We start from the raw sequence: 17,450 nt of genomic DNA, 5'->3' as shown, positions 1-17,450 counted from the left end.
CTCCGTGACTATATAGTTACTATGGCCACAAATCAATCGTTCCAGGATTCAATTCATCCACCTTGATAAAAGTCGGTTTCAATCACATTCAAAATGACAGTACTAGTAAAGTATATTCATCAATATGACTTTGTGCCCTCCGAGGGAGCTGCCATTGCTTTCGCCATTATCTTCTTTATTACCATGGCTGCTCACGGATTTCAACTATTCCGCACCAAGACCTGGTTCTTCATTCCATTCCTAATAGGACTTATATGTAAGTCTGATTCGTTGGCAAGTGGTTTCTGAATACTGACTAGAGCTGTACCATAGTTGAGTCCGCTGGTTATATAGCAGTAAGTCAAACATCATCGCATATTCCAAGGCTTTTCTCCAATCAACTCGCTCAAAGCTAACAAGCCTTTGCATAATAGAGAGCATATTCATCTACCCAATACCCCGACTATAAAATCGCGCCAATGTTGATTCAATATATTCTCATCCTGGTAGCCCCGGCCCTCTTGGCTGCCAGTATCTACATGGAATTTGGTCGAATAATCCTTGTAACGAACGGCGAAAACTACACTATCATCCGACGAACATGGCTCACCAAAATATTTGTTTGCGGAGATATTATATCTTTCGTGGTGCAGTTTGGAGGTATGTTGCAGGACCTTCTTGCTCCGAATTGTTTCTCTGATATCATATTCTTCACAACACAGGCGCCGGCATGCTCGCCAACACATCCACCGCCTCCTCTGGCCCAAAAATCATGGAGATCGGCGTTGTGATCCAAATCCTTTTTTTCGGTCTCTTTCTGATCACCATCATTATCTTCCATGTCCGGCTGGTAAAAATGGGCTCTGCAACATTATATACAGTGCCATGGAAAAGGCATGTCATGGCCTCGTACGCTAGCGGTGCTTTGATCTTTGTTCGGTCCGTTTTTCGCCTTGTTGAATTTACTGAGTTTACCGGAAGCACGGAGGGGCCTATTGCGAAGTATGAGTGGATGTCGTATGTTTTTGATGCTGTGATGATTTTGATTACCAGTGTCATCTTTAACTGGGTTCACCCCTCGGAGATGATCCCGTATCTTCCGAGCGAGCGTGATTCCACTGATATGGAGATGTTGGCTGAAACAGAAGAGAAGGATTGTATTTAGTACAAGTACTAGACTACTCAGGATTCCAAGGTTTCAAGATGGAGCACGATAATTGAACACCACAAGATTAGTTCAACACCCTCACTAACCATATTTGAAATCGCGCAGTACTTGTAATTCAGAAAAAAAAATTATCTCAAACCTCTCTTGATCAGAGTCAATATATGAATTAACGCTTTATTAGAGAGCCATGACGTGAGTAAGAAAAGGTAGCTCAGTGGGTATCATATCATTCCTCCTCTTCAAATTCCAGCCTAGTCTACAGAGTAACGTGAGAAAGTAGATTCCTGGATATGTACTCAATGTTATTCTGAATCTTGAATACTGCGCTACTCTGAATGCGACTAGTAAGGGTGTTCAATTACAAAGCTCACGATTTTCGATCTTGAAAATTCAGCTGTGATTAGCGGAGTTGTTTCTGTTTCTGGCACGTCAGCACGTCAACGCGTCGTTCTGGGGTGGTTGGGGTCATCGTGCAGATGATGTAGAAGTAAACCCGTCCAACTCCGCAACTCCGCAACTCCGCAAATGAGTATCTTCTTCCAAACTCAACCCGACATATTGTTGTTTGAATATGACAAGTACTAGATTTGAGAGTTCCTATTACGTTCCAAGCGTTTTATGCAAATTGAATTCTGATCGAAATTTGAGATGTTCGTGGATAGCAGCCCAATCTCCGTCACTCCGGCTCAGCATTTCCAAGTGCACTGATACTCTCACGTCAGCCTATTAGACAAGCTCTTGCAATATGCGACTAGTTTTTAGACTGAATTGATCCCTGCTAAACCCCACCTAAACCCAGAATAAAATATCAGATGGCATGAGCATAAGCTTCAATATTTCAAACACCGCCCACACCGCATCTTTCAGGATTAATAATTGAACTTCGACGACTTTCTACGGGTAGAATTCCCCACAATGGATACATCCAATGGGTGCTGCACATGGTGTTTCTCGGAGTCTCGGACATTCCGCTTGTTTGGAAGAGCCGTAGTATTGAACATATAAACCAGCTTCGATCACCCACATAATCCCTCAATCAACTCATCCAGACCACTTCAATCATCTTGAATCCTATTCATCCACCGCCATCATGCCCTACACTCTCTACGACGGATCCATTGTCCAGGCCAAGGGTGCCATTGCCTCCTTGATCCACCTCGTCGAACTGGCCGAGAAACAATCCAATGCCGACGCCATCCTCACTGCTTCTCTCCACCCCACCATGAAGCCCTTCACCTTCCAGATTTTCGTTGTCCTCTGGCTCACCGAAATGATGCTGGCCAAATTGACCGGTCGGGAGGCTGCGTCCGTCGAGAACAACATTACCACATACACTGAGGCCAAGGAGCGCCTTGAGGCATTGCAAAAGTCCCTCTCTACAGCCGATAAGGATGTTGTCAACAGCAACGGTGACAAGTTGGGTCCCGTGAAGATGGGTCCTACAGACCTTGGCGAGCACACTGCTGCTTACCACTGCACTTCTATCCTTTTGCCCAATATTTACTTCCATCTTACCACCGCCTATGGCATCATGAGAAAGGAGGGAGTGCCGCTGGAGAAGGTGGACTATCTCACTAGCTTCGTCAAAGCGCCGACTGCTTAGATAGTGATTGGGTTTTGGTTCTCATATCTTTTTTTTCTTTTATAGAACTAGCAGCCCCAAAACATGTTGTATTTCTGGTTTATTTTTGCTTCAATTGACCAGCATGAGTGTTTCCTTCCGTACAATGAGGTGTCTAGTAGGAAGTTGTTTTATAGAGCGCTTCAAGTAAGGTGTGGGGATTATGCCAAGAATGCAGCAGAATATATATTCTGGCTCCGCCGCTATCATAGAGATAACACTTATTCAAGCTTCGAGGTCCACGTGCGCAACTTCCAAGGTTAATATTATGAATTAGAGAGACCTTTACAGCTACTGTTGGGGCTACATACTTTCTGCAACCGTGGAAGTCGTGATACGTGACCGAGGTACCTGACCTAAAACGCGGGGGTTTACGGGGTCACATTCAAAATCCCCTTTGACGTCATTCGCAGTCAGATGAAGAACCTTGAAACTTGGATTCTGATCCTGTGCTCATCCTATATCCTGCAAACGTAAAACGGCCTGGAAATTACGATCGGATATCGTCGGTTCCACAAGGCCCATATTTTGTTGCTGGTTCATAACGTTCTTCCTCCCACATCAGGACTCCGGGAGAAGAACTACTGCCCAACCTTCTGCACCTTGTGCATGACAACTAGGACTGCCAGCTGTTGAGGAACAAGTGGTCAGGGATTCCAGCTACACGATCCCGTCCATGTTATTTTACAGTGCTCGCCAGCTCTGCTTCAGGAATCTCGCATGAGCTCACCTGGCAACGTTTAAATGGTGGATAAGGCAGGTGCTTATTGACCGCCCTCCCCGTATACCCACCCCACAGCTTCGAGACAGCTGCGAATAACCTGAACTCCACTAACCGTGATTTGGACCCATTCTTTACAGAAATAGCTAGCAAATTACTCGGCTACTGAAAGCTCCACATGTGCTGGCATTCCCTCCTTTAATCCGCGTGCAACTGTATCCTCGAACAGGATCCACAGCCCCCTCCTTCACCACACCCCCAAGCTCCGATCGCTCATTAGAATCATCCGATTCCAAATTAAGACTCCAGTGCTGTGGGTGAGAGATGTGTCCCTCCATCAATATGAAACCCCCAGCGGCCAATTTACCCGAAGGCCACGGCTCTGTCTACAAAGAAGTCCGGTTTTCGCCAACGTCAACACCGCTCCGCCGAGCTCAATCGGTCTCCGGCAGTAATCCCTCGGCGAATTCCAGATACGTCCAAACACCGGTATACGGACGGAACTTCCCAGTCCTGGATACTTCATATATCGACCAATCACGCGAGCTTCTTGAGAAGCAACGGGCGAATTTTCAAGCGGAGAGGGAGCTTTTTGCGCAGGAAAGGCGATTGTGGGAGACAGAGCGGTCGCTGTTGAAGGCTAGGATTGCAGAGTTAGAATCGGTGAAGTCTCCAAGAGCACACTCAAACACAGCAGTACCTCGTTCTGCCGGTGTGCTTTTCGGGGCACCACAACTTCAAGGATCCCGTGATACCTTTTTGCACTCAGCTCAGGTGTGGGAAGGAACAAGCCCAGGAGGGCGACCAACAAGGGTCTTCCTCAACGAAGAGACCCCAGAGAGTCTCCACCTGTCGACGATCAACGAGGGGAGTGACAATAAACCCCCGTCACTAGACGCAGCCCTTTCTCCCCAGGCACGGGCTGCAGACGCGCCCGGAGTAATCGTAAGCGTCCCGGTGCCGATCGAGAAGCTTGACAGCAGGCTAGATGGGATTACCCTCAAGTCAACTGGCTTGCCGCCTGGGGTCGTAGCCCGGGTGATCACTCCACCATCGCCATCACCCCTGACCACATCCTCTCCTGCCTCTTCGGACCCTGCAAGGCCCGACATGGAACACCGAAACAGTCTCAAGTTGAAGCTGTCAGAACTCGGCCCACCCAATGAGAATCTCGTTCGGGACGCAGGACATACCCCGATGGTGATAATCGAGGCCGATGGGAGTCGTCGATCCACCCAAGATGCTACTCCTGCTCCCGAGGCTCAATGTCAAGAGGAAGCCCCTCTGGCACCTGTGCATACGGAGATCGGCCTGCCGACAGAGAATGCGGAGTCCTATTTCCCCGATCTGCCTGAAGATCCTGCCCTGAAGGGGCCGCTTGGTCTGACCAACGATGAAGAGCATGACAATAGCTTCCTGAATGAGCTTGATCAGAAACTCCTGGACCAAGCTAGGCGGATCCTTGGTAGCTCAGAGGAAACGGCCGAGCCCAACGAGACTGAACATGAGAAGCCTAGTCAGGGTCAGGGTGAACAGGAACCAGAATTCAAGTTCAAAAATTCCACTAACTTTGGCACAGCCTTTGGAAGATCGAACTGCGGTAAATTTTAAAGAAATTGAATTTGTCACTAGTGATCGATGGTTTATGATATGTCGAGGTCATGTTGGCGTGTTGTGAAATATCTACTTCTGCTATCTACTTTTTTCTTATTCGTTTTTTTTTTTTTTTTTGTTTGCATTGGCATATTCCCTCATATGTTATGATGTTGCGACGGTCTTGGTTTCTGTCAATGGCGATGCTTTACGACTTCATGAGATATCCTTATATCCCGCATACGATACAATGCAGAACTTGTTTTGATCCTAAATTGTGCTATTTTGTCTCTCATGTTGCCAGGGCCATATCAGGCTCTTTCTGGCAGAAGGGTCCAGGCTTGCCTCGGTCAAATTTGAAGCCCGCATGATGACTCCTGAGCTCTTTGATATTGGACTTTCCTTGCGTCTGATGTGTCAGATGTGTCAACCTGGAGTAGCCCACTAACCAATCGACGCTATTCCTTAAAAAAGTGCCTTATGCAGGAGAAGTGAAAGTGCACCCCTGTATCTGTCCCTTGCATGGGGTTTGCAACCTTCGACCCCAAGCCCCACGTGTTGCCCAGAGGATCCCTCGACCATCCCATCCAGGCTGAGACTACGACAGCTCTCGGATGAACGGGCCCGGGCTGGTGCATAAGCTTCATCTGCTAGAGCAGGAGGCGAACTGCATGCCCCATGGTCAATGCCCCTGATAAGGCCATGCACACAAATCACACTAGTCCTACTTGCATGAACCCCCGGACCCAACTTGACATCTCTCACACAGCATGTCTCTATCTTTGGCAACTCATGTCTCTCTTTAATTTGGTACCTTGCCGATCAGTCCTTGTGGCTTTCCTAACGAAAAGCCACCAAGGGCTAGACGTGGCCTTGCAGCAGCCTGGTACCTGACTAGCCCTTGGCTCACCCCACGACACCCCTCGGATACTGTCTTCAGAAACTATATAACGGCCATGGATTTCGGTCCACAACCTCTTTTTCCATCATCCACAACAACAGTTCCTCGAACAGCCACTCTTTCGCTTCTCTCTTACATCTCTCGGAGCCAGCTCCTCAATCACTCTTTTCATCTTTCATCAAGATCAATCTTTGCTACTCTCACCAACACACTCTTTAAGTTCTTCACTTGTTCTTTAATACTCCGCAACAATGCCTTCCACTACTTTCAACTTCTCCGCCGCTCTGTGCCTTTTCCTGGCCGTTGGCCCCGCTACCGTTCTCTCCGCTCCCCAGCTGGTTAGTGTCCGAACCACATGGCTCAGCCTTGTATATCCAACAATGAATCCAAACTAATCACAATATAGAATGGCCTGCCCCTTCTTGGCGGCGCTGGTGAAACTCCCGCCACTGGCAACACTGAGAAGGATGCTGGTGCTGGGTACGACGTCGGCATCCCCGGCGGACCTAACGTTGCCTTCGGAGCTGGTGTCCACAGCGAGAAGCATGGTCCCTGTGGCCCAGGAGTGAGCTCCGAGAAGGATGCCGGCGCTGGCTACGATGTTGGCATCCCCGGTGGCCCCAATGCGATCTACGGTGCTGGAGCCCACGAGCAGCACGACGCTTACCCTTGCCCCGAGCCTGTCGCTGTGCCTGTGCCTGAGCCCACCACTGAGCCTGTTGTCGTTCCCATCACTGAGCCCACCACTGAGCCTGTTGTTGTTCCCGTTCCCGAGCCCACCACTGAGCCCACCACTGAGCCCACCACTGAGCCTGTCGTCGTTCCCATTCCTGAGCCCACTACCACCTCCACCTCCACTTATGTCCCGATGTACATCCCCCCGACCTACACCACTCCCATGGACATGCCCACCATCACCACTGTTCCCGCCTACGTACCTCCTCCCATGGCTCCCATTCGCTCGACTCCTCTGATCCAGCGCCCTGCTCCCTCGGCTACACCCTCTTCTATGCCAGTCTACAACGCCGGATCCTCCATGACCCCGAGCTCCCTTCTGGCCCTCGCTCTCCCTATCATGGCTGGTATCTTCTACTAGATGGAGATTGAATCTCGTGATCAAAAAGCTGTATCTTTCTTGTTTGGACAGCCCGCCGTGCCGGATGACTTGTATCTGTATCCGTCTTGTGACTTCTCGACGGATGTTTTCTCTTTTGTTTCTGTGACTCTTCTTTTCCATGTCTACTCTTCCTCATTTACTTATTGATTCGCCCTTTTGATTGGTGAATCCCTCCAGATACCTGTATCTACTACTCATGAGGGTCTTGTGACTTTTGACTTTTTATCTGATGTTGTTGCATTTATGTTGATTCGGTTGGGTTGTTAGGAGTCCGGGCGTGCTTTGCACCTTCCGTACTATTTACTACTTACATTTGATGGATTTCGTTGGTAATACTATATATGAATACGATGCTTTTCAAACAAAATTCCATTGTGATTTTTTACTCGGGTATTCAGTAGTGCGTTGTAACTGGGTAATTTCGTGCCATAGTGGCTTGCATGTTAATCTAAATTGTGGAGACGACGATCTCCCGGTCTGATTTCGAAGCTAGGGATGTAGGGTCATTAGACCATATGATCTGTCATCTTAAAAAGAAACTCCAATGAACCACAGAATACAGTACCATGGATATCGTCACACAAGAATCGATAAAAAAACCCTTGGAAGTAATCAGGTTTTCATCTTTTCCTTCGATAGATAGCTCATGGCGCTATTGATATGATATGTAGCAAAAGAGAACTTGGAAGTTAAAGCAAATTAGTTCATAGTACCTGCAGCAAATGAACGCCAAAATTCATATCGTGTCATGTATATCACCAAAGAGTCAGGAGGGAGCCGATCCCCCGCCCATTGCAGATCATAAGTCAATCAATTTACTGGGACAAGGCCTGAGCGCGAAAGGGGAGGCCCACGGTCCGCCTGAGCCCATCTAACTGGGAATTATTATACCCCCATCGTAAAGTCATGCTCAATGCCCGGTGTAACGCTAGCAATGAATTTGAGGAACACGACCAGGTACTGATCCACTCGGATAGCAACTTGCTCTTCTTCATCATGCTGAAGAACCTCCCACTCATCACCGCCAGCCTGTTGGTTCTCGCCGAGAGACATGCCCTTCGTATCATCCACCAGACCTTCCAGACCGTCTCCACTTCCGTGTAGAATGCGGTTCGCCTCTTCAGGGGATTGCGTTTGCTTCAGCTTGTCGCGTCGGCGCTTGAGTGCTGCGTCGGCGCGGTCAAGTAGTGTCTTCATCACTGAGGCATGACGACATGGGTGCACGGTGGCCATTTTCACACTGCCTTCGAACCAAGGGAAGTCCTCCAGAGTCACTGTTTTATCCTTGTAGTCCCCGACGATGTCCTCCATCATCAAGTGAGGTGGAAGTGGTTCAGAGGGGGATAGGTATCCAGATAGGTAGAGGCGGGGTGTGCGATAGAAGTTAGAATAGGTGATGTATAGAGTATAGGTACGCATGGATCTAAGCAGAAGGTAAGCACAGGTTACGTATAGACAATAAGGATGATACTTACTGCGTTGTTCCAGACTGTCCCGCCGGCTCGCGAATAATCGCCTCCTCGTCGTCATCGTCATCCTCCATATCGGGAATCTCCTCCTCATCCTCTTGCTCTCCCAAGTTCCCAGACTCGTCAACCGTCCGCACATCTCGGATCCTAGCCTCCTGTTGATTCCGGTCGGGGCCTCCTCCGGTTCGGAGCCACCCATCATCGCCGTCGTCGCCCGCTGGGCCCTCCTCGCCTGCACCAGAGAGCATATCCCTCACGATCTCGTCTTCGTGGCCTGCGTCACCGGCAAAGTTGTCGTTCAGTCGACGCTCACATGGTACTCCACGTGTAACGAGAAACTGCTTTCCAGCGGGGAGGTAGGAGACACGTTTTGCTGGGCTGGAGGCATCACCCCAAGACCATGTGGGGAACTTGTAGACAAGGTAGTCGCCGGCAAGAACGAACTCCTCTGGAGTGATTTGGCCCGAAGCACGAAAGGTAGACGTTCGGGAAACTGGGGCTAGACGATCCCGCCAGGTTGATAGTGTTGAATGTAGGATATTCATTGTATTTGGTGGTCTATGCTAAGAGTTGTAGAGGGGGAGTTTATGAGGTGGGGAGCGACAACTCTGATAAGCGGTGGAGCACATGATCGGCCCCGCGTGAGCTCATCGCTATCACATAATCCCAACCTCAAATCAAATATCTCCCTGCTCTCACCTGATTTGTGTCTAGGCAACTGATGATTCTCTTCTTTTCAGTATCCTTTTCCCAAGCTGTTCACTCAAGTGACCATGCGAAAGATCTCAGATGCCTTTGAGCTATCTGGCTTCGGTGAGCCAGATTTGATGGGTCTCTTTATATGAAAATCCCCACCGGGGAAAATCCAGGGCCCTTGACCAAAGGTATAAGCAAGCTCCTTATGGGACAAATTTGTCCCGACAAGTGTACTAGTCCGTGTATCCTTCCAGTTCACTCGCCTTCATCCATCATTCGGCGCCGCTCAATCTCCGATTCAAGATCATCTACCACCAGAGGAATCTTCTTGCCCTTCCACTGCTCTGTTTCTTTCCGCACGAAACCTTCCAAGCTCCTCATGGCCACAACTAGAAACCCGAGCTCTTCACGATCGACATCAAAGACCTCCCACCAATTAGCATCTACCAGTTTGACTCCCTCCTCGCGTGCTGCGAGATAAATAGCTGCGACGGCGAGCGCATTCGGTTGGTGTGTTACATAGAGAAGTTGGGGAGACAGGAGTGCGGCGTTGAGGTGCTCCACGACGCGGCGTGCGACGCCAGGTCTTGTCGCGCCCAATGTTTGCAGATAGGTAAGGGCAATGGCGTGGGGAAGAGCGACATGTGTATCGAAACCGAGAGCTCGTAGGATGATCGACTCAATGCGTAAAAGTGTCAGCCTGGCGGCTTGGTATCCACCCTCAGAGAGGACGTATGTCTCTGGAGCAGGAGGCTGTGCGGGTGCCCCACGCGGGTTCACGAACCACAGTGGCGAGGCATCTTGCGAGAGAAGGAGGGTATAAACGTTTAAAACGGAGCGCGGGGAGGTCGGAAGGAATGAGAGCTTGGCTGTCAGGTAGAGTGAGGCTGCTGATACATCCTAGTTCGAGAAGAAAAAAGAAACGTTAGAGGGACGATGTAAGGCAAAATCGCGATTTGCAGCTTGCGTACCTTGGCCGAGTAGATACGTAAGCTTCCTCCATCTGCTCCCAGCCAGAAACGTGTGAAAATCACGATCGCCTGAGCGATGATGTCTTGCGACAGACCAAGTAGCACGCCAGCAGCCTGCGTGAGCTGGGCCCCAGCACAGCGGATCGACGTTTCAAGATCGGAAGGTACGCCATCGATTGACGAGGAGGAATTAGAGAGCTGATCGAGGGTGGCGAGAGCATTAGAGAGCTGCTTTAGACCGTTGGCCGCCATGATGTCGCAGATTTGCTGGGATCGGAGAAACGGAAAACGGGGAACGTGGGGGAGCGACGAGGTCGTCAAGAATAAAGTTTCTGCCGTATCATGTATACACAGTCGAAATTGGCTTCTTCTCTTCTTTTATTGCATTCCGTCACTGTGGATCAGATATTCAGCTCGAATCCAGAATAATCGAAGAAGATTCCTGTGGACCCTCTGGATCCTCGGGTGTGGAAAGCTTTCAGCCACCGCTATTTCATACTTCCCAGCCTCTTCAATTATTGGTTTCAAAGCCCAAACAAATTTCCTTTGGTACTTTTTCCTGATCAAATCTCATGCTGTGAAACATCTGTGCTTTCCTAAGATCCAGACCTCAACCCTTATTATCCGTCTAGTCTTTGTTTCGTGAATTCCCCATTCCTACTTCCTCCGCCGCTAAAAACAACCTAAACAACACATCTGCATTAATCCCCACCCCTTTGAGGTCACACACCAGCCGCGCCACACACCCTGATTCGACCCTGTCGACCCTGATTCGAATCTCGCCGGCTCTACTCCCCTCGTCATCATGTCCTCCGATCTCTCCCTCCCCACCGCTGCCCTACATTCCGATGCCTCGCAGGGGCACGAGATCGTTGCCTCCTCACCCGCAATCCCTGTGATCCCTCCCAAGAACCGATTTCACAGCTTGCCATCACATCGTCGGGCAAACACAGAATATATTGCACGTCCCCCTATTTTCGAAGAGGCCATCGATTCATCCAACGAAGACCAGACAAACCGATCAACCCCCTCGTGGAGCGGTACCTTTCCCAAAAAGAAGTTCGAAGCACGAGCTCGTGTTCTGTCAGATTGGTTCCAAGGCAAGTCGGAACCAGTCGATTTGGGAATCAAAATGCGCCCTGACGGCGAAATGGAAAGGCCTGCCATGGGGTCCCCGCGTCTAACGGCTATGACGCATACTCGAAAGGGTTCGGTCCCAGCAACGGGTCGATTCAACTTCTTTGGGCTCCGCCGACAGGAGGAACAAAAGCCCAACCCCCCACAGCCGGCAGATGACGAGTTTCTTAACCTCGATATTGCCGCAGCCCTTTCTTTGCCTATCTCCGATGCCAGCGACGACGAAGCCCTTGATATGCTTCGTGAACAGGCCACAAATGTACTGCAACGCATGCAGGAGGCATATAAACAAAGAACATTTATCATGCATCAAGCCATGGCAGACAGGAGCGAGAAACAAGAGGAACTGGAAGAGACCCGGGCGCGGGTGGATCACTTGAAGGTCCAGCTAGACGGCATGGCCGCCAAAGTGTCAAGCCAAGAGAAAGCCATGCAGGCCATGGCTGAAGAGCTCGAGCAGGAAAGGCGTCTGCGGCAGCAAGAGGAGAACCGTAGTCGCAGCCATACTGTGCGCGCGATTGCTCCCGATGATGACATCCCGTCGCTGGTACTACAAACCCCCCACCGCGGTGGCAAACGTACCAGCCACGGAACCTTTGCAAGCGACTCCGGCTTCGAGTCTGGAGACGAGAGCGTGGCGGACAGTGTCTTCTCTCATCGGGAAGGTGTTGAGTCACCAACATCTACACTCACCGCACCGTCGCCCAATATATCTCAGGTCGCTCTGTCCACACCGACACCAATGCCAACCATCCAAAAGAATCTTGTTGCAGCTACGAATACACCCACACCAAAAGCTTCATCCGCATACGATCGAGTTCTAAAGGGATTCGCTTCTACGCGCCTGGGAAGCTCGTTCGTGGGTAACTCCAACCAGAATCAATGCGATATCTGTTTCGGAATCCCGTCCCATGAAGCCTGGAGCGTTATGGGTGTGCTGAAAGATGAGAATCGCGGCCTCAAAACTCGAGTTGGCGAGTTAGAGCTGGTGATCGATGATTGTCTTGGCCTTGTTGGACCTTAGATTGGAAACGAAAGATTGTTTTCATACGGATATTTATGACTATACTTGGGCAGCTCTCAACACTCTCAGAAAGACCTGGCGTCTATATAGAGCAGCGGGGCGCGTTTTATTTTTGTCCAATCTATGATGTTTAGATACCAAATATAGAAAGTGATGATCTATTCGATATTGGAAGATCACATAATGCGATCTAACTCGGTTATCCAATACCTAGCAGCTGGATCCATGGTTTAGATAAGGAAGAACCACTCGTGTTGTAGAAGATGCTGGATAGACCCTGCACCGATCCGGTATAGTGTGGGGATAAGCTCGGGGGCTTCGACACTGGGGTACACACATACCATACGGATGCTGTCATTATATAGAGGGAAATGAACAAGTAGGCAAATAGGATATATTAAATATACTAACCTATATCAAATTGACAATCCGTCAACTACTCGTATCCGTTGGTGTCGAGTCATAGCTCTGATAGTGTTTGGTGCGGTGTTTGCGGCGAGACCAAGTGGCCTTAATTAGCGCGAAGCGAAAAAGTGGCCAGCGAACGACTTCCCTCCTCTTCTTCCCCCATCTCCCTCCTCGACCTTCCCTCCTTTCCCCATCCCCTTTTCCTTTTCTTTTTAATCAACTTCCTTTCCATTCCTTCTGCTGGTTGACAATCCCAGCTTCTTCTATTTCTTTTTAGACGGATTGGGAGGAAGACAGTCACCATGAGCGGCCGTGAGTTCGCCCCATACCCACCACGCGATCGCCATCAACCTCCTCCGATCATCTCCAATGGACTCACATATACTGATTATGGATAACAGTTCGCTTCCTTGACTTGATCAAGCCCTTTACGCCCCTCCTCCCGGAGGTGGCAGCTCCTGAGACCAAGGTGCCCTTCAACCAGAAGTTGATGTGGACAGGTGTATGTGGCCTCCCAATCGCTCTTTGTTGCGATGAAACGAACTTCATTCTAATGACGATGCGATATTAGTTGACTCTCCTGATCTTCTTGGTCATGAGCCAGATGCCCCTTTACGGTATCGTGTCCTCCGACACCTCGGACCCCCTGTACTGGCTGCGTATGATGCTGGCCAGTAACCGTGGTACTCTTATGGAGCTGGGTATTACTCCTATCATCTCCTCCGGCATGGTCTTCCAGGTATGCGATGAACAAAGCAATTGACATAACGCGGCGAACAAATCGAGCTGACCAACTTCGCTCTCCTAGCTCCTTGCTGGTACCCACCTCATTGACGTCAACCTTGACCTCAAGACCGACCGCGAGCTCTACCAGACCGCCCAGAAGCTCTTCGCTATCATCCTTTCCTTCGGCCAGGCCTGTGTTTACGTCCTGACTGGTCTCTACGGCCAGCCCAGTGACCTCGGTGCCGGTATCTGTGTTCTCCTGATTGTCCAGCTGGTTGTTGCTGGTCTGGTTGTCATTCTGCTGGATGAGCTCCTCCAGAAGGGCTACGGTCTCGGCAGTGGTATCTCCCTCTTCATTGCCACCAACATCTGCGAGTCCATCGTCTGGAAGGCTTTCTCCCCCACCACCATTAACACCGGTCGTGGCCCTGAGTTCGAGGGTGCCATTATCGCCCTGTTCCACCTCCTCCTGACCTGGCCCGACAAGCAGCGCGCCCTGTACGAGGCCTTCTACCGCCAGAACTTGCCCAACGTGATGAACCTGCTGGCCACCCTCCTGGTCTTCGCCGCTGTCATCTACCTGCAGGGCTTCCGTGTTGAGATCCCCGTCAAGTCCTCGCGCCAGCGTGGTATGCGCGGTTCTTACCCCGTTCGCCTCTTCTACACCTCGAACATGCCCATTATGCTCCAGTCCGCTCTGTGCTCCAACATCTTCCTGATCAGTCAGATGCTGTACTCTCGCTTCTCGGACAACCTGCTCGTTCAGCTTCTCGGTGTCTGGGAGCCCCGCGAGGGCTCTGCCCAGCTCTACGCCGCCTCGGGTATTGCTTACTACATGTCGCCTCCTCTGAACTTCACTGAGGCTCTCCTCGACCCCATTCACACCGCTGTCTACATCACCTTCATGCTGGTTGCCTGTGCCCTCTTCTCCAAGACCTGGATTGAGGTCTCTGGCTCCGCTCCCCGTGATGTCGCCAAGCAGCTCAAGGACCAGGGTCTTGTCATGTCCGGCCACCGTGAGCAGTCCATGTACAAGGAGCTCAAGCGTGTTATTCCCACCGCCGCCGCCTTCGGTGGTGCTTGCATTGGTGCCCTTTCCGTTGCCTCTGACCTTCTCGGTGCCCTTGGCAGCGGAACTGGTATCCTCCTGGCTGTGACGTAAGCTGCATCTATCCTCAATTGATTTGAATCATAACTAACGCGATTTTTAGCATCATTTACGGTTACTTCGAGATTGCTGCCCGCGAGGGTGACATTGGCGCTGGCCTCAAGGGCCTCGTCCCCGGCAGCTAAATGAACAGACTGCTGGATTTCTTCTTCATGAACAGTATTGATAAAAGGCTGCACTTGTAGTCTTGCAGATTTCTGATCATTTTTTGCCCTCTTTTTAATCGTCATGTTTTTTATACTTTGGAGAGATGAATTGGCAGTCATTATGAGGCTGGTAGCCTTCTCTTAGGCAAGGCCAGACTGGGATACCCGGTGGCGGATATCGTCCAATCTACATTGGACTCTGCATACGAGCGTCTAGCTTTTATACGAGGCCAAAGAGGAAGATACCAGGCTTGTGGATCATGCCGCCAACAGTCGGAAGCGCCCTATTTAGGGACTGTAACCATATTTTATCAATCAAAAATCTAACCAAGTGACGTGTCTTGAACATTAAATTGCGTATACTTTGGGGGTGGATTGCCCAATGGACACAATGCCCTCATATCAGTACAGTCTTGTCAATGCATACACATAACGTTGTAATTTTATACACCAAAAACCAACTCGTGCTCGCAGTTCTTTCCAGTGACTTTGCATTGCTTCTAAGGGCTTCCCGATGTGTGTTTAGTTCAATCATCTTACACACTGTGAGGCAATAGTCAACTTATGGTTGACATGCGTCAATAGCTTGGGCCTTGCTGCTGACCTGAACCATCCATGGTCTGAGGTGTTGTCCACAAAAGTCACTTTTACCACTATTTTCATGAAAAAATGCCCTACTTTGAAATCGTTTTCTTTCCCTTCTTCCCATTACTGTTTCGCTTGTCTTCCATTTCCTCCCCCCTCATTCCCCCTAGCAAACCACCACGACTTGATGAAGTAATCTCCCTTCCGTTACTGACCTTATATGACTGCCCAGAGGACCAAGGGGCGCAACTGAGAAGTTGCCGTTCTTGTGGCTGGTTGGAAGTTAGGCAAATGCAGTGTCTAGGTCCGACGCTTTAAGACCTCGTCGACGCCAAAATCTATTATTGACTCACTCTCAAAGATACGGGCTATTCCCAGTCAATCCTGAGCGCCCTGGATCTGCCACAAGTGGGGGTTGAAACTATATCTGCGAGGAATGCGACTACGACTCCAATGCTTCAGGGAAAGTTCAAGTCCACATTAAAAAAGCTCGGCCATCTTCTGGAGGGTCGATTGTATGCATCCAAGACTAACAACTGTGATACCAGACTTGTAATGCTAGCTTGCTTCGGCTGTTACATGGTGTTCACGGTTTATCATTGTCATGTCCCTCTTGGTTAGAAAGCTAGTGGCATGCAGTATACAGGGCGCTAAGCCCCAAACAAGACTTTGCCACAACTCTGCATAGAATGTCCCGATTCTTAGCATCAGCGGTATACACGTAGAGGATGTAACATTAAGTAAACGGTTATTATCTGCCTTAGTACGTACAGTACATCCATCTATTGAGTGCAAGTCACGGTAATTCGCCCAGTTTCCAGGAAGCAAGCCCACTTGTAAATATAAAACCCTAAAACAAGAAATAGCACGTAGACTTAAACTCCGCCACGCCGCTGACGCTCAAAACCCAAACAGATCAAGTCATTAGGTAGTAAAGCTTCTGCATATATCAGCTAAGAAAAGGCCAAAAGATCAGGTCATGCAGCCAACACCGACGTCACCCTGCAGACCTGACACACCATCCCACAATCTGCAACAACCGGAATACCCGAAGCATGTTGATTTGTGAAGAAACAAGTGCATTAACCAATCAATCACTTCCATCGAAAGTCTCTACCCTACCAACTCAATTGGGTAATTCCCCGCATTGCCCTCTCCCATTTTCCCTCCAGACACCCTCTTCTCCACAGGCACGCGCCGCTCCGGCGAACGACTCCTCCAAATAACCTGCTTCGCCTCCTCAACAAGCCGGTGTTGAGAATCAGGTAACGGGTAAAAGGTAACATCTAATCCCAGCTCAAGTGACCCAAATCGTCTCGCCAGATCAAGTACACCCCTCGCAGCAAGTTCACGCCCACCCACACAAGCAGCAGGGTAATAGAAGCGCGGATCCAAATAACAAAGTACGTTCTTCCAATTTGGTAATCTTTCACGTAGAACATCTCTTGCACGCTCGTATTGTTTCAGCGTACGTTTTGGTACACATTCATCCGTGTGCACGAAGAAAAATACCTCGAAGCCCACGCTGCGGATGCTGGCTCGGGCTGTGGGGCTGAGTGTATCGAGGAAAGCGCCTATTCTGTCCAGGTCGAAGGAGTTACGGAAGAATAGCGTGTGGGTTTTGTAGAGATAGTCTTCTGCTTCGAAGTGGATTTGGCGATTCACGGATAATAAGGCTCGGGCTGTGCCGTCTTCGCCTTCCCAGCTTGGACACATTGATAGAGCTCTATAACGACTTCGGGATGTGAAGACGTTGCCGCGGTCGTTTATTACTATCAAGGGTTTGTCTGTATAGGTGTTCGGGACTGTGAGGGCGTATTGGTAAACTTTTAGCCGGAGCTCCGGCGGGAGGCGCATGAAGTTTGGTCGATTGCATTGCTGGTCTTGGTGTTGATTTAATGTCATGTTTGCTGGGTTTTGATTGAGGTCGTTGAGGTTTGTGGCGTAAAATGAAGTGTCATCTGTTACACTTTGGATGGATGTCGTCATGTATGCCAGTGGATATTGAGGCCGATGTTCG

At 49.8% G+C, this 17,450-nt stretch overlaps 9 protein-coding genes across 9 annotated transcripts; 6 read left to right on the top strand and 3 right to left on the bottom strand.

The window, feature by feature from the left end:
• Positions 1–93: 93 nt before the first annotated feature.
• On the top strand, positions 94–1,144 carry N7503_011151 (RTA1 domain-containing protein; the record flags this gene model as incomplete). Its single annotated transcript, XM_057070697.1, has 4 exons — positions 94–256; positions 313–335; positions 414–639; positions 702–1,144. 4 exons carry the CDS (start codon positions 94–96, stop codon positions 1,142–1,144), a joined length of 855 nt encoding a protein of 284 aa, XP_056917308.1.
• A 1,093-nt stretch (positions 1,145–2,237) lies between these two features.
• N7503_011150 (DUF1993 domain-containing protein) lies at positions 2,238–2,750 on the top strand (the record flags this gene model as incomplete). The annotated part of the gene is made up of 1 exon (XM_057070696.1): positions 2,238–2,750. The coding sequence occupies one exon, from the start codon at positions 2,238–2,240 to the stop codon at positions 2,748–2,750; it is 513 nt and encodes a 170-aa protein (XP_056917307.1).
• A 1,081-nt stretch (positions 2,751–3,831) lies between these two features.
• On the top strand, positions 3,832–5,100 carry N7503_011149 (uncharacterized protein; the record flags this gene model as incomplete). The annotated part of the gene is made up of 1 exon (XM_057070695.1): positions 3,832–5,100. The coding sequence occupies one exon, from the start codon at positions 3,832–3,834 to the stop codon at positions 5,098–5,100; it is 1,269 nt and encodes a 422-aa protein (XP_056917306.1).
• A 1,134-nt stretch (positions 5,101–6,234) lies between these two features.
• N7503_011148 (putative cell wall protein) lies at positions 6,235–7,079 on the top strand (the record flags this gene model as incomplete). Its single annotated transcript, XM_057070694.1, has 2 exons — positions 6,235–6,321; positions 6,390–7,079. 2 exons carry the CDS (start codon positions 6,235–6,237, stop codon positions 7,077–7,079), a joined length of 777 nt encoding a protein of 258 aa, XP_056917305.1.
• A 906-nt stretch (positions 7,080–7,985) lies between these two features.
• On the bottom strand, positions 7,986–9,114 carry N7503_011147 (ATG3/ATG10 family protein; the record flags this gene model as incomplete). Its single annotated transcript, XM_057070693.1, has 2 exons — positions 7,986–8,523; positions 8,576–9,114. The coding sequence occupies 2 exons, from the start codon at positions 9,112–9,114 to the stop codon at positions 7,986–7,988; spliced, it is 1,077 nt and encodes a 358-aa protein (XP_056917304.1).
• Positions 9,115–9,427: 313 nt separating this feature from the next.
• N7503_011146 (putative cyclin) lies at positions 9,428–10,488 on the bottom strand (the record flags this gene model as incomplete). The annotated part of the gene is made up of 2 exons (XM_057070692.1): positions 9,428–10,165; positions 10,237–10,488. 2 exons carry the CDS (start codon positions 10,486–10,488, stop codon positions 9,521–9,523), a joined length of 897 nt encoding a protein of 298 aa, XP_056917303.1. The 3' UTR covers positions 9,428–9,520.
• A 553-nt stretch (positions 10,489–11,041) lies between these two features.
• Positions 11,042–12,397, top strand: N7503_011145 (uncharacterized protein; the record flags this gene model as incomplete). The annotated part of the gene is made up of 1 exon (XM_057070691.1): positions 11,042–12,397. One exon carries the CDS (start codon positions 11,042–11,044, stop codon positions 12,395–12,397), a length of 1,356 nt encoding a protein of 451 aa, XP_056917302.1.
• Positions 12,398–12,868: 471 nt separating this feature from the next.
• Positions 12,869–15,022, top strand: N7503_011144 (translocon subunit SEC61). Its single transcript, XM_057070690.1, has 5 exons — positions 12,869–13,117; positions 13,207–13,307; positions 13,377–13,544; positions 13,614–14,689; positions 14,743–15,022. The coding sequence occupies exons 1-5, from the start codon at positions 13,108–13,110 to the stop codon at positions 14,822–14,824; spliced, it is 1,437 nt and encodes a 478-aa protein (XP_056917301.1). The 5' UTR covers positions 12,869–13,107; the 3' UTR covers positions 14,825–15,022.
• Positions 15,023–16,543: 1,521 nt separating this feature from the next.
• N7503_011143 (uncharacterized protein) lies at positions 16,544–17,419 on the bottom strand (the record flags this gene model as incomplete). Its single annotated transcript, XM_057070689.1, has 1 exon — positions 16,544–17,419. One exon carries the CDS (start codon positions 17,417–17,419, stop codon positions 16,544–16,546), a length of 876 nt encoding a protein of 291 aa, XP_056917300.1.
• Between the last annotated feature and the right edge of the window lie 31 nt (positions 17,420–17,450).

The sequence above is a fragment of the Penicillium pulvis genome (assembly GCF_028828015.1).
Source record: "Penicillium pulvis strain IBT 33274 chromosome Unknown scaffold_8_segment0_segment0, whole genome shotgun sequence".
In the NCBI taxonomy this organism is placed as follows: domain Eukaryota; kingdom Fungi; phylum Ascomycota; class Eurotiomycetes; order Eurotiales; family Aspergillaceae; genus Penicillium; species Penicillium pulvis.
Note: the sequence above shows the minus strand (reverse complement) of the source record. Positions and strands in the feature narration are given on the sequence as shown.